We start from the raw sequence: 19,866 nt of genomic DNA on the forward strand, positions 1-19,866 counted from the left end.
CGAGTCTAGCATGTGCACATGCTAGCCTGATAGGTCCAAAAATCAGTGATATGTTGGCTAAAGAAAGAATATAATGGCAAAGGACAACCCGGCCCTCCGCAGCCGCTTGCAGTTCGTGATGCTTACCGCGCAGTCCACAAGCTCCTTACTCAGCGAGACAGGGCACGGCCCTAGGGCGCACTGTCATTTTTCTTGCTTGCTCTGCCGATGGTAACGCGGCATGTCGGTAGCAGTATGCTTGGGGTCCAGGAATATCGCGAGCTTCGACTACCACAGCCAGCTCTTGTCTGTTCTTCCAGAGTCCCAGGGAAGGCAGAGAGTCAGTGACGGCTATAGTCTCGGCAGCATACCGAAGGGATGGTCGAGCTGCATTACCATGGGCTGGTGTGGAAGCTGGGACGACGAGATGTTCGAGCGCTTACCTTCGTCCGTCGCGCCATCATCCAACACTTTAGGGCAGACGTCTTTGTACTTCGGCAGACGCCTCTTGAGCTTGAGCTTGAACATCCACACGAGTTTGCCTTGGAGTGCTGCTCTTCGGTGCATTAATCTAATTTTAGTCCAGTAATGACATAGGTGTGTGTCCCGCATACAAATTTGCACATTGTAGCTTGAATAACCAATATATAATTTCTGGCATACCGTAGTGACCCCTAAAATGTGTGCGCTGCCACTGGGTACTACCAGGCACTCCTGAGCCTCTACGCGTGCGCTACCCGACAAGGGCAGATGCGGTGGCTCAGGGTAGCAAGCGCCCTCGCTACGTAGTCAGACGCTGCTTCCTGATGAATTCTGCACATTTGCACCAAGTACGCCAGCCCAGCATACTATGGACAAAACGTGCCACCGGAGCTCGCTCACACACCATTCTCGCATTAAGCCTCGTTATACTTTTTGATATCCGCTGCGCCAAGTACAGTTTCGCGTATAGAGAGCGGAGCGCCGTGCTACTATCGCTAGCTCCCAGAACAGCTTGCCGTTACGGAGAACTCGCAGACACTACCCTGTACACTCCTCTTCGCCAGCTTGTCGTAGTGAGACTGGAGGAGCCGTAGTATACGAGGCACTGCATGATCCTATACTACTGTGGCTCTTAAGCAATGAGTAATCACCCGAGTGCACGGTGGTCGTAGACTAACAGCGGACAGAAAGTTTGTTTCCCGAGCGCCCCATCGTTGAGGCATCGACAAACGATAGTGAATGCACATTTTTACGCTTGTGTTGTCGACGTTCGTGTCGACAGAACTTGCTTTTGGCTCGTTCTCTACCTCGCAAATTTAGGATGCCTGTAAAGCCCCACAATTTTCATTATTTTAGTGAGTAACGTATTTTATGAAGCGGCCCGGCTCCAAGACTGTGAGCGTCCAGATGACGTGCTTGTAGTGCGAATGTCTTGCGCCACAAACCCCCCGGAGATCACCGTTCTAGATTAATTTTGCGGGCCACCGTCGCGCCGATTTCTGAGGCTTACCTTCACTTTGAGCGTTGACCAAATGGAGGTGGATCTCCTCGCCGGGATTCGCGAAATCGCAGACCTTCCAGGTGCGTGCGAAATAGCTCTTCCATAGAAACACGACCTGAAGCGCTCCTCTAGGTCACGACGACCGCGCCTGGCACATCGCCTGGAATCCCACTAGACCCATCCTAGCGTCATGCTCTGCCGATAAGACTGTGCGTATGTACGCCTACTCCGTGTCTGCCCCAGAATACCCCGATCCCAAGTTCATGCATACGGTGACGATCCCCACGGGACATACAAAGACTGTGCGCGCGCTCGCCTGGTCGCCCTCGGGCAAAACACTCGCGACTGCATCGTTTGACTCCAACATTGGCATCTGGGAGCAGGAGGAGGGCAACGACGAGGATGGTGAGAAGGGGGAGTGGGAGTGCATGAGTCTTCTCGAGGGACACGAGACGGAGTGCAAGAGCGTTGCATATTCGAGCACCGGGACGCTCCTCGCGAGCTGCAGCCGGGACAAGACAGTGTGGATATGGGAAGGTGCGTGTGCTATTTATTATCATACTGCACAGCTCTCGCTGACAAGACCCTAGTCCACCCGGACGCGGACTTTGAGTGCATGGGCGTCCTCATGGAACACAGTCAAGACGTCAAGTGCGTCGCCTGGCATCCCAAGGAAGAGGTCTGTAATCTTTTTGAGCAGACCAAAAGATCTTCCCTTACTTCCAATCATGCACATGACTGACTCCTCACTAGCACAGATACTCGCCTCAGCATCATACGACGACACGATAAAACTCTACTTAGACGACCCTACGGACGACTGGTTCTGCGCGGCTACCCTATCTGGACACGGCTCGACTGTCTGGACTTTGGCTTGGGAGCCTGATAATGGCCGCTATTTTGCATCCGGCTCAGACGACCAAACGATCAGGATATGGCGGCGGCTGCCCGGCCAAGGGGAGCTCAAGTTCGAGACTGTCGCTATCCTTGAAGGTCATGATCGGAGTGTATACTCAATCTCCTGGACAAAGGCCCCTGCGACTAACCAAAGTGAAGAAGAAGGGAAGAATAGCCTCGGATGGCTTGCGAGTACTGGTGGTGACGGTTCCATACTCATTTGGGAGATAACAGCAAGTCTAGGATCTCTTACTATATTTTGCCTCGCTAAAGCCGATATATAGGAGACTACTTCCGGAGGTGAAGCAAGTCCGAAAATTGAATATAAAATCATGGCTCGTCTCGATTCTGCGCACGGAGTCCACGATGTCAATACCGTCGCTTGGTGCCCCAAGGCTGGAATAGAGGGCGTGTTCGCTACTGCCGGGGACGATGGACATGTAAAAGTTTGGAGGTTGGACCCGATTCCGGCATAGCTTGTATCAAATTCTCCTTGTAGTTTCACCACTCGTGAGCAGGTGCCAATGCATTGGGGTTTTCAGCCCGCTAAGTCTCGACGGCGCCTACGCGAGATGGCGCATCACACCAAAGAGCGTATCAAGGGCGCGTCACAAAACGGATCAAACCCGCCAAACTTTAGATTCCTGACTCGTTATTTGGTCTTGACTCGTCCTGGAACCTTTCCCACTCCCTCCTCTCTTTTGCTGTGTGTGACTTCTACCATCTCCACAGCCTACCCCGCGATGCACGTCCTGGGTCTTGACCCATCACTCTATCCCGCCAAGCCCGCTCACTTTGACCTCGAGCAAGTCATCCGCCCGAACATTCTCGCATTACACCCATACCGTTGTGCGCGAGACGACTACTCACAAGGCATCCTACTAGATGCGAACGAAAATGCCCTCGGCCACTCTATCCCTTGTCACTCGCAGACCCAAGACGCTTCAGCCGCGCTTGGAAAGGAGCTCGAACCCACACTCAAGCTCGACCTCCACCGCTACCCGTCACCAACGCACGACCCAATCAAGTCGCGCATAGCAGACTTGCGCAAGCTACCCGGGATCGAATACGTCTTCCTGGGCGTGGGCTCAGATGAGGTCATCGACCTGCTCATGCGCGTGTGCGTCGCGCCCGGGCGGGAGAAGGTCATGACCACCCCGCCGACATACGGCATGTACTCCGTGTGTGCTCATGTAAACGACGTCGGTATCGTACAAGTCCCACTGGAGCTGAGCGGAATCAACGGCGAGGGCGGAGAGACGGGCCGGTTTTCCCTGAAGATACCCGAGGTGTGAGCTCTTTTCTGAGATATCAACCGTCGAGTTGCTCACATGGCTCTATTCTCACTCTAGATCAAGAAAAAGATAGATGCTGACCCCTCCATCAAGCTAATCTTCCTCTGCTCGCCGGGAAACCCCTCGGGCACGCTGATTTCCCTGTCGGCGATCCGGTCGCTGCTCGAGTATGAGAAGTTCAAGGGCATCGTCGTCGTCGACGAAGCCTACATCGACTTTGCGAGCGATGACGCGAGCGCCGCGTCGCTCGTCACGGAATATGGCAACATCTGTGTCGTGCAGACACTCAGCAAAGGTTTCGGCCTTGCCGCCATCCGGTGCGTGGCCAACGGCCTGCGTACGCCCGCGGAAAACGCTAACCGTCTGCAACAGGCTCGGCATCGCCATGGCCCACCCGGCCCTGATCCAGGTCCTCACGAACACGAAGGCACCGTACAACATCTCAACGCCGACGGCCTCGCTCGCGCTCGCGGCGCTCTCACCCGAGGCCGTCGCCGCGGTGCGCAAGAAGGTCGCGACGCTCATCGAGAGCCGCGCGTGGCTCCTCCGGGCCCTGGCGTCGCTGCCGCCCGGCAACCTCGGCCCCGCGATCGGCGGGAACGACGCCAACTTTGTGCTCGTGCCCGTGCTCGAGAAGGGCGGGAGCGGCAGGCCCGACAGCGTGCGCGCCCAGCGGATCGCGAAGACTCTCGCCGAGGAGGAGGGCGTCGTCTTGCGCTTCCGTGGACATGAGCCCGGCTGCGAGGGCTGCCTGCGCATCACCGTCGGCTCGTCGGAGGAAAACGAGACGGTCGTGGCGAAGCTAAGAGAGGTTTTCCAGAGAACATAGGCCGGATTATTTCCATAGAACACGACTAGAAAAATTAGACGATGCTTAGGTCAGCCATCTCGGACGGAATGCAAGATAAGGCTTCACGAAGTTCGACAAGTGTCTTGCAGCTCCCGACGTAACACTCCGCCAATCTTGATTTTCGCGCCTATCATGAGTGTATGTGGTCATCCTTTCTTTCATGCACACCTGATCACGGACGTTCAATTGCAAGAGACTTCACAGAGAAGGCGCAAGGTTTGGTTGGCGTCGGATGCGATGGTCACAGAGCGTCCAGCGGTCTCTGCGCGGTCGTATCGCATGAGACTGCTCTAGAGAACTGAAGCGTATTGTCATAGCAAGAGCGACCCTACCACTCGGAATTCTCAGTGTTTCAAAGCATTCTTCTGACAACGGCAAAAGTATACCGCCTCCTGAGTCGTGAACGTTCTCCGACAGACTTCCGCTCCTTCTCGGCTAACTCTCGAACAATAAGCACGGCCCAACGTTAGAAGACCTTCGGTTGTTCCTTACTCGCTCCCGCCACTATACGTCACCAGACAACCTCAGGGTTGATCGTATGTATCCTCATACGACTCAACTCTGGTAGAATGCGAACCTAGGCCCACGACAACCCAGGCGACAACAGGCAGAGGCAGGCCTAGCTTGTCAGAGGAGGACGGCTAAGAATCTGTCTCGCCGCATCTGGTTAATGGTTCCCACTGAACAGGTGCCCGTGAGGGCACGGAGGTTTCAAAGCTTCAATCATCCTCTACGGACGTACGCTTCGCTACGTAACTCGGCGCAATGAAGGCGAGCACTGTCCTTTTATCGTGATCTTACATTTCCCATACGCCGCTTCCCACTTGCAGACCGAGCCGACAGCCTCTCCACGCTATAAGACAAGCATGGGAGCGTGGGTGCACTGTGAGGCGTCGGGCCTCCACTGTCTAAGAGCAGCGCGCGGCAGGAGCCGCCTTTCGCGAAGACCCTGTTTGGGGCGAAACAGCTAAGAACCCGACTCTTAGTTGGCCTCGTGAAAATGAGACCTTTGGTGGTTCTGGGAGTTTTTTTCCCTGAGTGGGGGCATGGCGTCAAGTATAGGGCGCCCCGAAAACCCTCGCGGGAGATAGAGCTCGTCATCGGACGGAGGGGTCATGAGGCAGCATGCTTTGAATTGGTCACCGGTCACCTAATAGTTTTGCACTGTTGACCCTGCAGACCCTTCAGGGTCAGGAAACTTAGCTTCAATATCGCGACTGGGATGGCAGAACCTTGGGCCACTCGCGAAGAACGCTATTGCCGCAGCGGAGCCTAAAGTGTAGAGGAACGGTGGTTTACCCCTCCCGCAGATTAAGAGGCTGATCCACAAGCCCAGATAAAGTGCAACTTGCCCGCTTCCGGAGATATGAAGCTTTAGAGACTGATGTTTGTGTGAAAGACACCTCATGCACCTCATGTATTGGGATGTTCCATGTATGACAGCAACTCTACTCTACAATAGCCCAAATGATTAACAATAATTTAGTGCGTACAATACAAGGCAAGGGGTATAGTCCATGGAAAATGAATCTCGCGCCCCATTGAAGAGAAAAAGAAATCCGATTTACTGAGGATTCAGCCGGCGAAGCGGGCTATATGCGCTCGTACATGCAGATGTACGCCTTTGCCTTCAGGACCTCCTCGAGCGTCGTGAGCCGCACGACGGTATCGCTGATGTACGCCCAGCGCCGCGGCTGCTGCTGGTTCTTGGACGAAGTAGAGCTGTTTGTGGACGACTCGCTCAGCTCGGGCGTGCTGGACGGAGGGAGTGCCGTGTACGCGACATAATGTCCGCCGAGCTGCGTCCTGCATGTCAGAACCAGTGTCAGCCAAGAGAGAGACCGGGTGACGTACCATGTTGCCGATGTGCATGACGACCGCGTACAGCCTGTACATGCACCGCCCCTCCTTGTCCTTGTCCTTCCCGCGCTTCTCCTTCTCCTTCTTCGTCGCCCGCTTGCCGAGCCCAAAGTCCTCTTTCTTCGGCGTCAGGAACGGCGCGAGGTCGAGGTACTCAGGGAACGCGACAAAGTCGTCGAGCTTCTTGAGCCCACTCGAGAACGCCATCGCGTACGGGTTCGATTTGGACACCTGCTGGAAGCGCTTCAGGTGCACGACGAGCACCGGCGGCGGCACCGCGACCAGGTAGCGCTTGAACGTGCGCCGCATGATCACCTGCCGCGACTTCGGCACCTTGCGGTCCTGGCCGGGACCGTTCGGCGAGGGCGTCGCAGGCTTTCTGCTCGCCCTCTCGGGAGACGCCTGGCGGGAGCCGGAGAGCGAGGCGATGGACGACGCATCGGAATACGCAGAGTCTGCGTCTGAGATGTCGCTTGAGTCGTAGCCTCGGTCCGAACTCGAGTCGCTGTCGTCCGCTTCCCGGGATTGTCGGATAGACCTCTTTGTCCGCAGTTTCGGGGGCACGAGTGAGCCATTCGGGGTGGTGTTAGCGGGGCGGCCCGGCAAAGGACTTGTGGGCCGTTGAGCAGCGCTGGGTGCGACGGTGGGGGTGGGCATATCTGGTTCGGTGGTCGAGATAGAAGGTATAGGAAGACCGCCGAAAGAAGGCACTGGTGGGTTAGGTGTCTTTGGTGGTGATGAGGCAAGGGGTACTGGAGAGGTGAGTATTGTCCTGTGTTCATGTGGTACAGATTGGATGGTGGTAGGTGCAGAGGATATCGATACAGTGTCTTGCAAGAAAATAGATGATGAGGCAGCGCTTGCGGAAGCGGAAATGTAGGATGTCGAGATGGGCGATACTCTGCCCGGTGTCTCATTCGACGAGTAGGAGGTCTCCCGTCTGGACATGACGGGGCGCGGAGCCTCCGGTTCGATCGGTGCGCTTTCTTCGCTGCCTTCACTACTGTCCTCTTTCTCTTCGTCAGCATCTGACCGCCGAGGCTTGTATGTTCCGTTGGCAATTTTCCAGCAGCGATGGCACCCGACCATGTTTTCGCCTTCGAGGATTTCTACGGAGGTGAAGAGCCGCAGGCATTCCTCGATGCCGGGCATATGTCCCAATTTGGCAAGCAGAGCTTGGGCGGACACCGACGGGGATGATGGTCCAGTGCCGTTCTGACTCCCGCCACTTATGGCATGCTGAAGCATAGTGAAAGCGCTGGGCGTGGAGGAATGTACGTCTGCAAGCAGCTGCCGTAGGTATGCAACCTCGTGGCGAGAGGGCTTAGGTGGGCGTGAAAACTTCGATTGTCGCTTGTCGCTTAGAGCGATTCCGGGGGATCTCATGAAATTGGGGAGAGGGCTCGAGATGCTGAGTGGAGGGGTGGGTGATGGTGACGCTGCGGGAGAAGGGTGGGCACTCCGACGTGCTTGGTCTGGCACGTCCGTTGCAGCAGCAATGTCTGTTGTGCTGTCCGTACGTGCATGCATCGGCGGTCTTGAGTCGGGTAGTTGCCGACGCTCCTCGCTAGGCGCACGAGTCGTATCCTCATCTCTGACATTCCAATTCTTCCATCCGCTATCTTTCGACCTGCTGAGCCTCTTCTCTTTCTTCGACATGCCCATGGACACGCTCAATCGCCGTCCAAGCTTTCCCCACGAGTCCGCTTTCTCCTTATCCTTCTTCGAGTCGACCTCAGCCTTGTCGCGTCCTCGCGCTGGCTCGGAGAAGGCTATATGGGCTTGTTGTGGCTTGTCAGTGTCGGCTTCCGCGTCTGATACTGCATGTGGCGGCAAAGCAGAGGTCTTAGCCTCTCCAGCTTCCTCTTCTGCGAGTCGCTTGACCGCATCTCTTGCTTCATTCTCCTGCGTGGCGTCCTCGGCAACCGAGACATGATCGAAACTGCGCCTACGGTGGTCGACGTTAATAGGAGGATCGTCGTCGTGTGGCATGGGATCCATGCTCCGCCGCACAGGGCTGGCAGGGACTGAAGACGCTCTGTGCGGGCTTGAGGGTCTTGATTCGGCCTCCTTGTGGCGGAACCGAAACTTGCGCGTTAGATGCTTGAAGCGATCCCGTTTGCGCTCCTTGGCGTAATCTTCGGGTTTGATGCTGAGACTGAGATCATTGAAGTCTTCGTAGGTCACGGAGATCTTCTTGCACGTGTCGCAAACAAGGATGCTGGCGAGCTTGCCGCCGAAGAGCATGTCTACGAAGGTCTCGAGCTTCTCTCCGTCCGAAGGTGTATCGTCCTGGTGTTCTTCAGCACCATTCGGTACGGGGGATGTGTCGGGGATCTGAGCGGTGCGCCTCGACCGCCGCCGCCTCTTGACAGGCGGTTGTCGTGTTTTGATAATCTAAAGAGATGATCAGCGAATCGCAGCAATAGGTAAGCGTACTGTGTTACCCACGTCTAGCTCTTCCATCCGCATTGCATCTAGCATATGGCTGAGAAACTCGTGCGCGTCCTGTTGACGAAAGTCTAGGTACTGGTCATACTTGCGTCCAATGGCGTTCAACAAGTCTCTGGTAAGGTGTTCATATGCGGCTGCTGCATAGGAAAAGCAACACGCACCTTGGGCTCATGGTTTCTCGCCTATGGCTCTGCTGAATTCCCCACGCCTTCTGCATGGTCGCGAGAAAGACGTCCCCGAGCGGCATCCCCTCGACCCACTCATGCTCGTACTTTCCTGCGACTCCATGACCGTTAGTCAGCTGTGGCGAGCGGTACGGCGCTAATGACGGGTTATTCGGTGTCAGTTCCTCGAAACTGACTAGAGATTGTAGCAATGGGGTAGCAATTAACTTCACCGGGTCATTGTCAGATGGATGCCGGTGACAAGTGACATAGACTTACCCCCTGGAGCGTAGAGTTCATGAAGCAAGTGTTCCCATGGTTGATAAGACCTGGCGGTAGATTGGCGTCTCGCTCGTCTTCCTCTCGCTGCTTCCGTGCCCGATACAGTTCTTGCGGTGTTGACTGCTTCTTGTGTCTCAGCATGCTGAGACTCGATGAATGAGGCGACTCCAGTAGGAAACGGGGGACGAAGAGGTGGCGGCGAAGTAAAGACAGACGAAGAAAGAATAGATAGATATGAGGGAGATGGCGGTGGGGAATGAAGCGACTGCACTGGTACCGCCCTTGCCCAACGAGCGTCAAACTCACTTCACGTGGACCGCCCTTCCTCGCTGTTCTTTCCCAGACCTTCTCGTCGACAACTCGGCGTGTCGGCAAGGTGCGCGGGCTCGTTCGCGCCTCCGTGTCGCATATAACCACGTCGCCAACAGCCCCCGCAGTCGCTGTGAGCACCGCAGCCTCCACGAGTCACGGCCACCGCAGCATTCCGACTAGCGTGCCTTACCGAAAAAGCGACGGGCAGCGGGCCACAGCCAAACTCCTTGGGGCGTCCTCCGTTACTCCGCATCCGACGGCAACGCCTCTGACATAGCCTAGCCACTCTGCACGGCATCTGTAGGCCGCTTAGTGAGATGCCTGGGTCCGGGAAACGCAAGGCTAAGAGGCCTTCGCGCCCCATTGAAGTTCGCGACCTCTCTAATGTCGACATACCAACTGTCATCGACTCCTTCGTTAACCAAATCAACGATGCTCGTGGCTGGTCGCATGTTGTGGCTCTACTCTGCAGGATGTTCGATTTGCCAGGTGAGGCGTCCGTTGGTCACGTACTCTCCTCTGGTGATTAACTTGCCGCATATGTAGACCTTAATAGCCGAAGTGGGCTGAGAAGGGTCCATTCCAACTTTGAACAGGTTCAACGTAAGCTCGATGCTGCATACAACAAATACCGTGCCAACGAGAAAGTTACTGGAGGCATCGTTGGTATCTATTCCAAGATGTCCAGAGACGCCATCCTTCGCAACAAGATCATTAATGCTGGTATGTGAACCGTTTTTATAGCCTCTAAGCGTTTTACGGCATCTAATCTGTGGATTTAAAGGACTCATGCCAAAGCTGCTTCCACTACTCGACAACCCAAAGACGCGCCTTATTGGGCTACAAGCCCTGTCTAATGTGACACATCATGGCGGCTCCGGAATCCGTCGCGAAATTGCGCTTACGTGCACGCCTACCCTACTTCGACTCATGGAAGAGTTCCCGGACAACGCCGCATATAACGAACAGATCATCGTGACTCTCGCGCACGCCATCAGTCCTGTTGTCAACGACGAGGACTCAACAGCCTCCGCGAAGGCGGCGAACATCCGAAAACTGAACGTCCCCAGAGTCCTAGAGCTGGTCTTCAGCAACATCAGGAAACCGGACGCGTCTCAGTGTCTTCTGTCGCATGCGATTGAGTTTCTTTGCAGTGTTAGCGAGAACTGCCATAAGGAAATCAAGGCGAACCCTTCTGCTCTAAACTTGCTCGTCGCGCTCCTACGGTCCAAAGATCTGTTGACCCGGGTCGACGCCCTGGGGGCTCTCTGCCGCCTCGTCTTCCCCGAATCTGAGGAGGACTGGCGCTTCATGGACCCGAACAAACTCATGGATGCCATAGAGCGCGGCTTCCCTCCCCACCTGTCTGACGCTCTAATGGATTACAGTCCTACAGAGTGCGACACCTTCCTGATCATGTTCACGAAGCGGGACTACATCAAAGCGATGATGCAAGTCGCCCAGGACAAAGACCTGTACGGCCTCGGGAAGAAGCTTGCCGAGTTTGTCACGCGCACCGAGTTCTCCATCTCGGACGGGGGCTACCAAGCGGTCGACGAACGTACCGGCCGCGTGAAGGACCTCGACACCGACGGACTGCCTTTCAAAATGTGGCTCGACGCGCTGCCGCACTGCGCGAAGGCGCTTCGGACAACCGGCACGCCTGCGGACCTCGACGCGGCGGACATCATCGAGTGCAAGTTCTACATCATGAAGAGCCGCGCCGCGGACGCGGTGCGCATCGCGCAGGCGGCGATTGAGCGCAGCCCGCAGGTCGCGTACTTCTACTACGTCGTCGGCCTCGGCACGGACCAGGCGCTCGGGCTGCGCGCGAGCAAGAAGGGGCTCAAGGCGAAGAAGACCACGCCGTTCGTGCGCCACTACCTGCTCTGGCGCGCGGTCGACCAGGCCGGCCAGCTCGGCCTCGCGAAGCTGCAGACCTCGCACCACGACACCGCGGGCTGGTCGGAGGGCATCGCGTTCTTTACGTCCGCGCTCGAGGACGCGAAGCGCTTCGTCGCGGAGACGCCCCCGGACAGCCGCAACATGCGCATCGTCCTGAATTGGTACATCCTCCTGACGATCACGATGCGCGGCCCGGGGCTGAGCATTAACCTCAGAGAGCTTGATGTAAGCACTTAGCATACTTTTATAGGGGGACGCCATCTGACCGATCTTCCAGAACGCACTCAAGAAACTCGAGATCACACGCGAGTTCGGCAAATTCTACAGCATCCCGGACAGCAAGACGCAGCTGCGCCTCGTGCGCGACGTCATCGTACAGCGGTACGAGCAGGCAGAGCGCGAATGGCGCGACCTCATCCCGCGTCTGGACAACAACCCGCACTCCAGCGAAGACGTGCAGAAGCGATCTGCGCTGAACGCGGAGGACAACCTCGCAGCGTGGCTCGAGGGCCTGAGCGTCGAAGAGCACGGAGAGCGCCACTGCAGCCACCCGAGCCTGAACGCCTCGCCCGCGGAGCTGTGGCACTGCTCGCACTGCCACAACCCCAGCGCCATGCTGCGCAAATGCTCGGGATGTGGCAAAACGAGGTACGGAATGCGTAGTGATTCAATGTCGTACTTTTGCTAATTGTCCCTTGTATCGCAGGTACTGCGATGCGTCGTGCCAGAAGCTGCATTGGTCGGAGCACAAAATCGCCTGCAAGCAGGCGCAGGCGCAGGCACAGTCGTAGGAACACGGATGCTGTAATTTATTGACATGTATTGCTAGCAATGCTGTATTATCATACTCAAATCTTGGTCGCAATGCAACCTTCTTGTCACAGTAAAGATCAAAAGATGCCACACATGAGGAGAGACTAGATACCCGAGCATAACCTAGCATATGGTACGAGCGCCCATGTCCTTACGCCGCGCGTGCCGCAGATAATAGCGTCTCTGCAACCTTCCCGACTCCCCCGCCCCGACGACAGGCATCGGCTACTTCCAGTGCTTTATTCTTCATAACTCTGCCCTCGCCATCCGAGAGAACGCGCACGAAAGCGTCTGCGAGCTGTGGAGTGTGTATCTTCGCGGCATGGCCCTTGTTGGCGTATATGCCGTGCCCCAACCATTCGACACGGACGGCGTAGTCGTAGAGGTCCAGCCACTGAGGCAGGATTATCTGGGGGACGCCGGCACTGCAATACGTGAGCGTCAATCCAAACCGCCTGCCAAGTAAGGGATATGAGACGTACTATGCGGCTTCATGTACGGAATCTGACAGCTGGGTCAGCGTTCACTTCGTGAGAGGGTGTGACTGACGTACTTGCTCCTCCATGGTTCACAAGGGCCACGACGTTGGGATGCTGCAACACCGCCAGCGCGGGCGGCTCGATCCACTCCTCCATGCGCACCGACTCGAGAAGCTCTTTCCCGATGCGCTCCTCGAGGAGCGCCTCGAACGCTTTCTTCCCGTTCAGCTTCCACAGCACCTGGAAGCTTTTGTCCCCGCACCGCCGCCGCGCGAGGACGACCGCGTCCGCGATCGCGCGCACGTCGTCCTCGGTGTACCAGAAGTTCGAGCCCATGTTTACGACGAGCGTGCGGCAGCGCGCGAGGAAGTGCGCGAGCTCGGGGTGCGCCGCCTCCGTGAGCGGCGGCGCAGGCGCGAGGATCGGCCCCGCGTACACGACGTTGTGTCCCGGCACGTGCGGGTACTCCATCTCGCGCACGCTCGCGCAGATCATGAACGGGAGCGCGTGCAGCGGCTTGTCGAGGAGCTTCCCCCGGATGCCCGCCTTGGCGCGCCGCGTCTCGAGCGTGCGAATGCGTGGGTGTGTCTGTAACGTGCGCAGCCAGGCGATGTTGAGCGCGACGTTGTACGGGACAAGATGTAGCGGGACGGGGTAGGAAAAACCAGAGTACGGGCTGTGGCTACGTGTGAGGCAGAAAGACAGCAAGCTAGAGACGACTTACGCTGGGAACTTCCAAAACCCCTTTAGCATCGGCTGGTCATGCTTTGACAGCTCGAGCCCGCTGTTTGGGCAGAGTATGCCCCAGGGTACACGTGCAGTCATGCAAGCATCCATACCGATAGGCATACACAAGTCGACCGCGGCGATGTGGATCTTGGGCTTGATGGTAGAGAAAATCTCGAGGGCGCGCTCGTACACGCTGACGTAGCAGTCGGGATTAAACCCGAAGAGCTCAGCCAGGAAGCGGTATGACTTGAGACCTCCCTTGTGCAGGAGCGTCGCGGGCCCGTGCCGATCAATCAAACCGTTTTGCGAGATCTCCGTGAACAACATGAGCTCGCCAAGCGAGTGGAAAGTCAGCGTATTGCGATTGGACTTGTTGGATGCGGAGAGCGACCGCGCGTGCTTCTCCACAGGGTTGAAGGAAAGAAGATGGATATGCAGAGGCGGTGAGTCCGCTGGCCCAAGGGAAAGCATATGCTCGATGGTAGCAAGATGTACGTTGAGCTGCCCGCTGACCGACAGGGCTATGAAGACGATATTGAGAGGATCGCCATCGCCATCTGCGGACATGGCGGCAGAGTATGGCAAGGGAACTTAAGGGGGTGATGTAGTGTCCGCACGCGGAACCTGCGAAGTTCAAGTAGCATATTTAAAGCTGGAGACGAAATAATCGGCGGGATTCGTCAGTTGTATCGAGCCACTGACCATAGAATTGCGACGACCAGATTGTAAGCCATGGTGGATGGATACGGATCAGCCCATGAGCTTAAACTGTCCTAGTCAAAGACATGCGCCAATGCGTCAATCTTGGTCGTCATTGGCGTAGATGGAGACAGAGAGGGTAAGTCTAGGACTCACAAGCCCATCTCTAAATAGAGTTTGTTACAAAGGACCATTGGGCCCTCGCACAAGTTGTTTTAAGGTCAGGTACGATGGTACCCGCACGAGAGACTGGACGGGACCGCTGGACGGCATCAGTACCGGCGGCAATTCGGGCCCTGTTGTTTAAGCTTAAGTCCTGATATTTCTCATCTCCTTGCACGAGCAATGGTTTCTCGGTGGTACGATCCAAAAAGATAAGTTATTGAGGGGAAGGTTTGGCTTTCCTGGAGCGAATGTTCTCAAAAGTACAGAAGCTATCGGATGCGTTCGCCGAAGCCGGATCTGAAGAATGAGCGGACGATTTGCACAAATGCAACTCACGCTGGTAGAAGATGCCAATCATGTTGATATTATCGAGGCTTATAGTTTGAGCAAATCTGCATCGTTGAGTTAGCGAATGTTCACCTTTCGCTTTATACAAGCAGTCAAGCCCAGGTTTGAGAGGAAACGAAGTATATTGCCAGCTGCGTAGTGAGGCTGCATGCAGGGACTATGACTTCAGGGTGGACATGTTCCGCTTCGCGTCTGACATACAACGGTAGCAAGAGTGCCGTGTACAGCCCGCGAGCCCGTGGGCGAAATATGCGAAGAGGAGTCTGTCTTCCCAGGGAATGAGGCTGCGCACGAAGTGGACGCAAAGTGTTCGACGAGCCAATTTTAACTGGGTCACATTGAGAGCGCGGATTTCATGGCGTCGACCGTCTTTATGCCGCCGTACCGCGTTGATGCGACTGGCACCACTTAGACCCCGGACACTGGTTCGCGTCTGGTCTGCCCGCCGACATTAATTGAATGAACGTGGATTTTTAGATATTAAAAGATAGATATAGACGCGACACTTCCATGCAGCCTTGCAGCACATTCCAAAAGTAGTCTACAGTCGCAAAACTGACTACACTCACTCTGAACGGCACTGTACTATACACTACTAGTGGCTGGGGGAGGGGGATGAACTACACGTTACTGGAAAGCTTGAACCGTCGACTGGAACCTTGGCAAACAACTCAACCCGCCTTCTGAGCCGAGCGCAACAGCCTCCTCGTCGGAGCTTGCTCCGCAGCCTTAGCTTTACCTCTACGGGTAGCAGGCCGCTCACCGGTCACATCCGCTTTCACAGCGGTGGCTATTCGAGGGCTATTCGGTGTGCGCGACGCTTCAGCTTTCCGCGAGGCGGTCGCCTTCTGCGTCTCCTTTTCGGGCTGCGGCGACGCCACAGCAGGCTTAGTCCGAACACCTTTGCGGGCCGTCCTGCGAGTAGGCTTTCTCTTGCGAGAACCTCGTGCGGCTGCTTCTGCTATGGACCAAGCCGTTTGGGCTCTTGTCGACTTCCGCGTAACGCGAGCGGCAGGCGGAGGGACGTCTTCCTGGGGCTCCGGGGCCTCTTCAATCGTGTCCAGCTTAGGAATCGCGATGTCCTTCCCGTTGGAGAAGGTGTGGTATCCGGACCTGTTCTTGCGCGTGACGTAGGTGACGACGCCTTGGTTGATGAAGTGGTCGTAGGTCTTGTCCCAATGCAACCCCGCGAAGTCCCGCTCGGTGTTGTCCTCGTTCAGGAATAGGGAAGCGAGCATGTCGTATAGGGCCTCGTGATCGAGGCCTTCACGGGGGCGGAGCGGGGAGCTTGCCTGCGGAGCTCTCGAGCCACGCCATCGGCGGCCGAGACGGGGCTTCTTGAAGGCAGGGTCCCCCTTCTGCTTCTCGGTGTTGGGTCTGTTCCGGTCGCCTTCGTCTATACGTGTACAGTGGCCGCGCTTCGGTTTAAAACGCTCGTAGTACGAGAAGTTGATCTTCTGGTAGTGCTCGCTGAGTAGCTCATAGGCCTTGTCGAGACATTCCTGAATGAGAGACGCCCGTCCGGTGTCGTCGAGTGGGAGTAGCTTCACGGCCGGCTCGCCAAGCTTGATGGCATCGTACTTGTAGTCGCCAGCGTGGTAAAGACCGTTGCCGATAGGTTTCTCGTCGAAGAAGAAATGATGAACCAAAGAAGCGAGAGGCTTATTGTGCTGGTTCAGCTTGTTGCGTTCTTCTTCAGTCATACCTGGCTTGAACTCCGGTGAGGCGTTGTGCAAATGGAAGCGCATCGCCATATAATCGATGACATAGATAAAAGACTCGATATCATCCGCCACCTCCGGCGGTTTGAGAGGATAGCGCAGTGACATGACGGACTTGAAAGGCAGAGTTCCCTGGAAGTACGGTTAGGACTTCCTTCCAAAGTCGCCTATGAATCACAAGACTCACGGAGATGCCTGCCGGCTCGCAAGCAGGAACACCCTCCAGCATGTCCTGTTCGTATTTAGCTAGATCCCAGTCGTTCAGAATGCCTTTCCCAGTAGCGAGGTCGATCAGGATATTCGTGTGGCTTACGTCCCGGTGGAGGATTCCCGCCTTCTTCCATGCTTGTTCATGGGCTGCGATCTGGTAAGCATATCACATGTGTAGAATGAGATTAATTGCACATACCAAGTACGACATGCGTTATAATACGAAGCAACTCCACGGAATCCTCGTACTGCTCAAGGAGTACGCCAACCTCCTTCGTTACAAGACGCGTATGGACGCGCTCCACAGGTCGCTTATCGACGGGTAAGTCCTGTAGGTAGCACTGGGAGACCGTACGATGGTGGTCGATATCTCCGCCCGCCACAGGAGTGGCGATGTATTCGACGTGATGCGCGTGAAGACGTTGGTACGTCTCGATCTCTGTGTGTCGTGAGAAGCATCGCCATTGATCCTTTAGGAAAGCCATGCACCGGTTGGCTAAATCGTAAGCGACGTATCCTCGCGTGCATCTTCCAACCGGCGAATAGTGGCCGGCTAAATGGCGCCCAATGAGGTACGTTCTCTCCTCCCCTTTGGTATCGGTACCATCTATCGAAAGTGCGGGACAAGAGACCTAGAACAGTCATTAGCAAATAATTTGCGGCTAGCAGACGAGATAATACCTTATATATAGGGTATGAGATCTGGAAGCGCAAAATCGTGTCACGGTGCACTGTATAATGCTCTTCAGGTGAGTCGAAGGCCTGTAGCTGCTTGATATCGTCGGCGGAGGCGAGCGTCACGGTGTCTTCAAGGCCCCACGCATTAGACTTCGCAAGGCGGTAGAGAATATCGAGGAAGACTGAGGATTGAGTACGGAGGTCGATGGGCTCAGAGACGATACATCCCACCCTGTCCCAGCGGAAGGCGCGGGCCCAGAGGCCGGCAATATAAAACGAATAATAGTGCGTTCGATGCTGCCGGAGCATTGCTGTCGTGACGTACTTGATGAAGGATGCTCTGGCGTTCCTACCCTCCTCGGTCTCTCTGAGTAGCTTGCTCTCGCCTTCTTCCGCGCTAGATGGCGAGAAGTGAAAGCCCGCGTCAGCCTCGTTGATCTTGACCTCGACATAGCTGTACATCCATCCCCACGCACACCGGGCAACATTAGGATTCTGGTGATTCACTTCATGCATATATGCTCGAATCGAGTGAGGTTGGTCGTCAGGGTACAGCGCAAGATCAGGTTTGTGGTCGACATCGCATGTTTCAGGATGGTCGGCAACAATTTTCCAGCGATTGGCCGACTTGACCAGGATTTCGACGGCGTTGAATATATCGCACTGTAGATAGAGGGTCACCAATGGTACAGAAAGCCGAGTAGATTAGGACGCACCAAGGGGTCATATCGAGCATGTTCCGAATTCGTCTTGAGGTCTTTGACCTTCTTAAACGTTTTTAACCTTCGCGATTGGGTGGTGCTAAGATCCTTCCCGGGTAAGAGGTCCTTGAATCTCTCAATCGTTAACTCGACCATGCGGCCGTCCACCTGTTTCAGCGTCATCTCGCTCCATGTTGATACCTTCAACGGAGAATCTTCTTGAGATGCAAGGGTCGCATCGGATGTAGTGGTCCGCATAAATGGAGATGGCGATCGTGCTTTATCGATGTACGCTTCCGGAGTGCTCGGATGGTGTGGGAGGCGTTGGGTAGCCTGAGAACTAGCGGATTTGTCAACAAGCCGACGCTCGACAGCGTCGTCGTGCCAAATGGGACCAGAAGCAGGGGCAAGAGACCTCCTGCTACCTCTGGAAGGCGTGGGGCGTGGTTTATCAGAGGTGGTGTCTACGTCAAGTGAAGCCGAACGAGAGACTGCAAGTGTAGGTGACGGCGAAGCACGGTCGGCGATCCTAGAGGCGTCCGCAAAATGGGCTGCTCTTCGGCCCTCTGAGCCTTGTTCAAGGAGGGGTAAGTCCTCTGACATGATGAAAGTGGTGGAGACACGTACCTCTGCGAGTAACAACTTTCTGCTAAAGTATTACAAGTTTATTGTCACCGTCGGGTGGTCAATTGTCAGGCCAACAAGGGACAGAAGGAGCTCTGACAAAACTCTAACGTGCCGCTTTGACGTGCCGCTTTGACGTGGTAAAGGTGGCCACGCACCACGGTTGCTACTGTCTCTGGTCCAACTTCTTGTCAGTCCCAAGAGCTTGATATCGTCCACAAATATAACGTACTCGATTACTTTCTTATATATATCGAGAAAGAGGCACAAAGTGTGCAAAATGGGTAGCTCACGTCTCCTTCATAAGCTGGGGTCAGGTCAGTGTATCCGCCACGCTGGTGGGCGAGCCGCGACAGGTGTTATTGTCCAGATTTGGACTGTGTTCAACTCGGAAATTGCCGAGAGCTGACGTCGCAACCGCATTGATCGTCAACTTCGAAGGAGGCCTGCACATGTCTAACGGGAACCAATACAGAGGGTGACACAGCCGAGAGCCGGGAAAAGACAGCCCGTTATGTTTACAATTAAATGGTCTCAACAACCCTCAGCGCGACGAAATTAAACGCCTTAGGAGTTTGCGGTGACCACGACGTGAGCCGCGCACAAAAGGACCTCAATTAGGATGCAACGTAGCCTAGCCCTTGTTGTGGCTGTAGCTTCTGCAGCGATACCACGGCTGTGTTAGTACAGCAACCAGGACGTTGTAGTCCAAATTGTTCGCAATGCGGGGCAGCTCGGGTGATCACCGTGCCTCGTGCTACAAAGCGCTCGGGTATCGCCGGCCACAGGGTAGCGCCAATACACAGCTGCACGGATGAGACTGAGGTGACAGGATCTGAGAGATATTGAAAATCACGCGGGCGCGATTTCGGTCATTCGGGAATCTGATCATTGAGCATTGGTTTTTGTCTGACCATGTCACACAAGTCTCAAGATACCCCGCATTCGAGAATCTGCCAATATTCTCTGCACTAATGAATCAGGAGTCCGTGTGCTAAGAATTTTGCGCCTAAGATTTGTGCAAACGAGTCTCTGTGCTCGCAGCACTGACTGCCGTCGTCAGATGACATGAAGCGTCGACAGCCTGAGCATGAGCCCGATGAGACCAGTGTGGCGCTCACAGAAGACGATTCTATTGAGCCACAATGTAAGTACTGCGAGATTCTAGCCTGCACACGGTCATCCGGACCTCACTAACGAGACCCCAGTCTTCAGAAG

General features: G+C 55.6%; 6 protein-coding genes across 6 annotated transcripts; 3 read left to right on the top strand and 3 right to left on the bottom strand.

The window, feature by feature from the left end:
- The first annotated feature begins 1,488 nt into the window (after positions 1-1,488).
- PHACADRAFT_254576 (uncharacterized protein) lies at positions 1,489-2,900 on the top strand. The gene is made up of 5 exons (XM_007394816.1): positions 1,489-1,542; positions 1,595-1,999; positions 2,053-2,141; positions 2,221-2,592; positions 2,644-2,900. Exons 1-5 carry the CDS (start codon positions 1,494-1,496, stop codon positions 2,833-2,835), a joined length of 1,107 nt encoding a protein of 368 aa, XP_007394878.1. The 5' UTR covers positions 1,489-1,493; the 3' UTR covers positions 2,836-2,900.
- A 181-nt stretch (positions 2,901-3,081) lies between these two features.
- On the top strand, positions 3,082-5,084 carry PHACADRAFT_254578 (uncharacterized protein). Its single transcript, XM_007394817.1, has 4 exons — positions 3,082-3,648; positions 3,712-3,971; positions 4,027-4,642; positions 4,698-5,084. Exons 1-3 carry the CDS (start codon positions 3,103-3,105, stop codon positions 4,481-4,483), a joined length of 1,263 nt encoding a protein of 420 aa, XP_007394879.1. The 5' UTR covers positions 3,082-3,102; the 3' UTR covers positions 4,484-4,642; positions 4,698-5,084.
- Positions 5,085-6,096: 1,012 nt separating this feature from the next.
- PHACADRAFT_160590 (uncharacterized protein) lies at positions 6,097-9,405 on the bottom strand (the record flags this gene model as incomplete). The annotated part of the gene is made up of 5 exons (XM_007394818.1): positions 6,097-6,303; positions 6,359-8,761; positions 8,816-8,930; positions 8,980-9,209; positions 9,262-9,405. The coding sequence occupies 5 exons, from the start codon at positions 9,403-9,405 to the stop codon at positions 6,097-6,099; spliced, it is 3,099 nt and encodes a 1,032-aa protein (XP_007394880.1).
- Positions 9,406-9,645: 240 nt separating this feature from the next.
- Positions 9,646-12,363, top strand: PHACADRAFT_254580 (uncharacterized protein). Its single transcript, XM_007394819.1, has 5 exons — positions 9,646-10,065; positions 10,123-10,299; positions 10,361-11,706; positions 11,759-12,129; positions 12,188-12,363. Exons 1-5 carry the CDS (start codon positions 9,894-9,896, stop codon positions 12,270-12,272), a joined length of 2,151 nt encoding a protein of 716 aa, XP_007394881.1. The 5' UTR covers positions 9,646-9,893; the 3' UTR covers positions 12,273-12,363.
- An 82-nt stretch (positions 12,364-12,445) lies between these two features.
- PHACADRAFT_91766 (glycosyltransferase family 1 protein) lies at positions 12,446-13,829 on the bottom strand (the record flags this gene model as incomplete). Its single annotated transcript, XM_007394820.1, has 4 exons — positions 12,446-12,719; positions 12,777-12,798; positions 12,848-13,449; positions 13,498-13,829. 4 exons carry the CDS (start codon positions 13,827-13,829, stop codon positions 12,446-12,448), a joined length of 1,230 nt encoding a protein of 409 aa, XP_007394882.1.
- Positions 13,830-15,385: 1,556 nt separating this feature from the next.
- PHACADRAFT_92447 (uncharacterized protein) lies at positions 15,386-18,282 on the bottom strand (the record flags this gene model as incomplete). The annotated part of the gene is made up of 5 exons (XM_007394821.1): positions 15,386-16,567; positions 16,614-16,799; positions 16,852-17,277; positions 17,327-17,986; positions 18,040-18,282. The coding sequence occupies 5 exons, from the start codon at positions 18,280-18,282 to the stop codon at positions 15,386-15,388; spliced, it is 2,697 nt and encodes an 898-aa protein (XP_007394883.1).
- Between the last annotated feature and the right edge of the window lie 1,584 nt (positions 18,283-19,866).

This window comes from Phanerochaete carnosa (assembly GCF_000300595.1).
Source record: "Phanerochaete carnosa HHB-10118-sp unplaced genomic scaffold PHACAscaffold_4, whole genome shotgun sequence".
NCBI classification, from domain to species: Eukaryota; Fungi; Basidiomycota; class Agaricomycetes; order Polyporales; family Phanerochaetaceae; genus Phanerochaete; species Phanerochaete carnosa.

Bases quoted from the DNA above. Each gene is read 5' to 3' on its own strand.
- PHACADRAFT_254576 (XM_007394816.1), top strand. From the start codon at position 1,494: ATGGAGGTGGATCTCCTCGCCGGGATTCGCGAAATCGCAGACCTTCCA. The intron at 1,543-1,594 runs GTGCGTGCGAAA...GCGCTCCTCTAG, and splicing joins CGAAATCGCAGACCTTCCAG to GTCACGACGACCGCGCCTGG. The intron at 2,593-2,643 runs GCAAGTCTAGGA...GCCGATATATAG, and splicing joins TACTCATTTGGGAGATAACA to GAGACTACTTCCGGAGGTGA.
- PHACADRAFT_254578 (XM_007394817.1), top strand. From the start codon at position 3,103: ATGCACGTCCTGGGTCTTGACCCATCACTCTATCCCGCCAAGCCCGCT. The intron at 3,649-3,711 runs GTGTGAGCTCTT...TTCTCACTCTAG, and splicing joins TTTCCCTGAAGATACCCGAG to ATCAAGAAAAAGATAGATGC. The intron at 3,972-4,026 runs GTGCGTGGCCAA...CGTCTGCAACAG, and splicing joins TTCGGCCTTGCCGCCATCCG to GCTCGGCATCGCCATGGCCC.
- PHACADRAFT_254580 (XM_007394819.1), top strand. From the start codon at position 9,894: ATGCCTGGGTCCGGGAAACGCAAGGCTAAGAGGCCTTCGCGCCCCATT. The intron at 10,300-10,360 runs GTATGTGAACCG...GTGGATTTAAAG, and splicing joins CAACAAGATCATTAATGCTG to GACTCATGCCAAAGCTGCTT. The intron at 12,130-12,187 runs GTACGGAATGCG...CTTGTATCGCAG, and splicing joins TCGGGATGTGGCAAAACGAG to GTACTGCGATGCGTCGTGCC.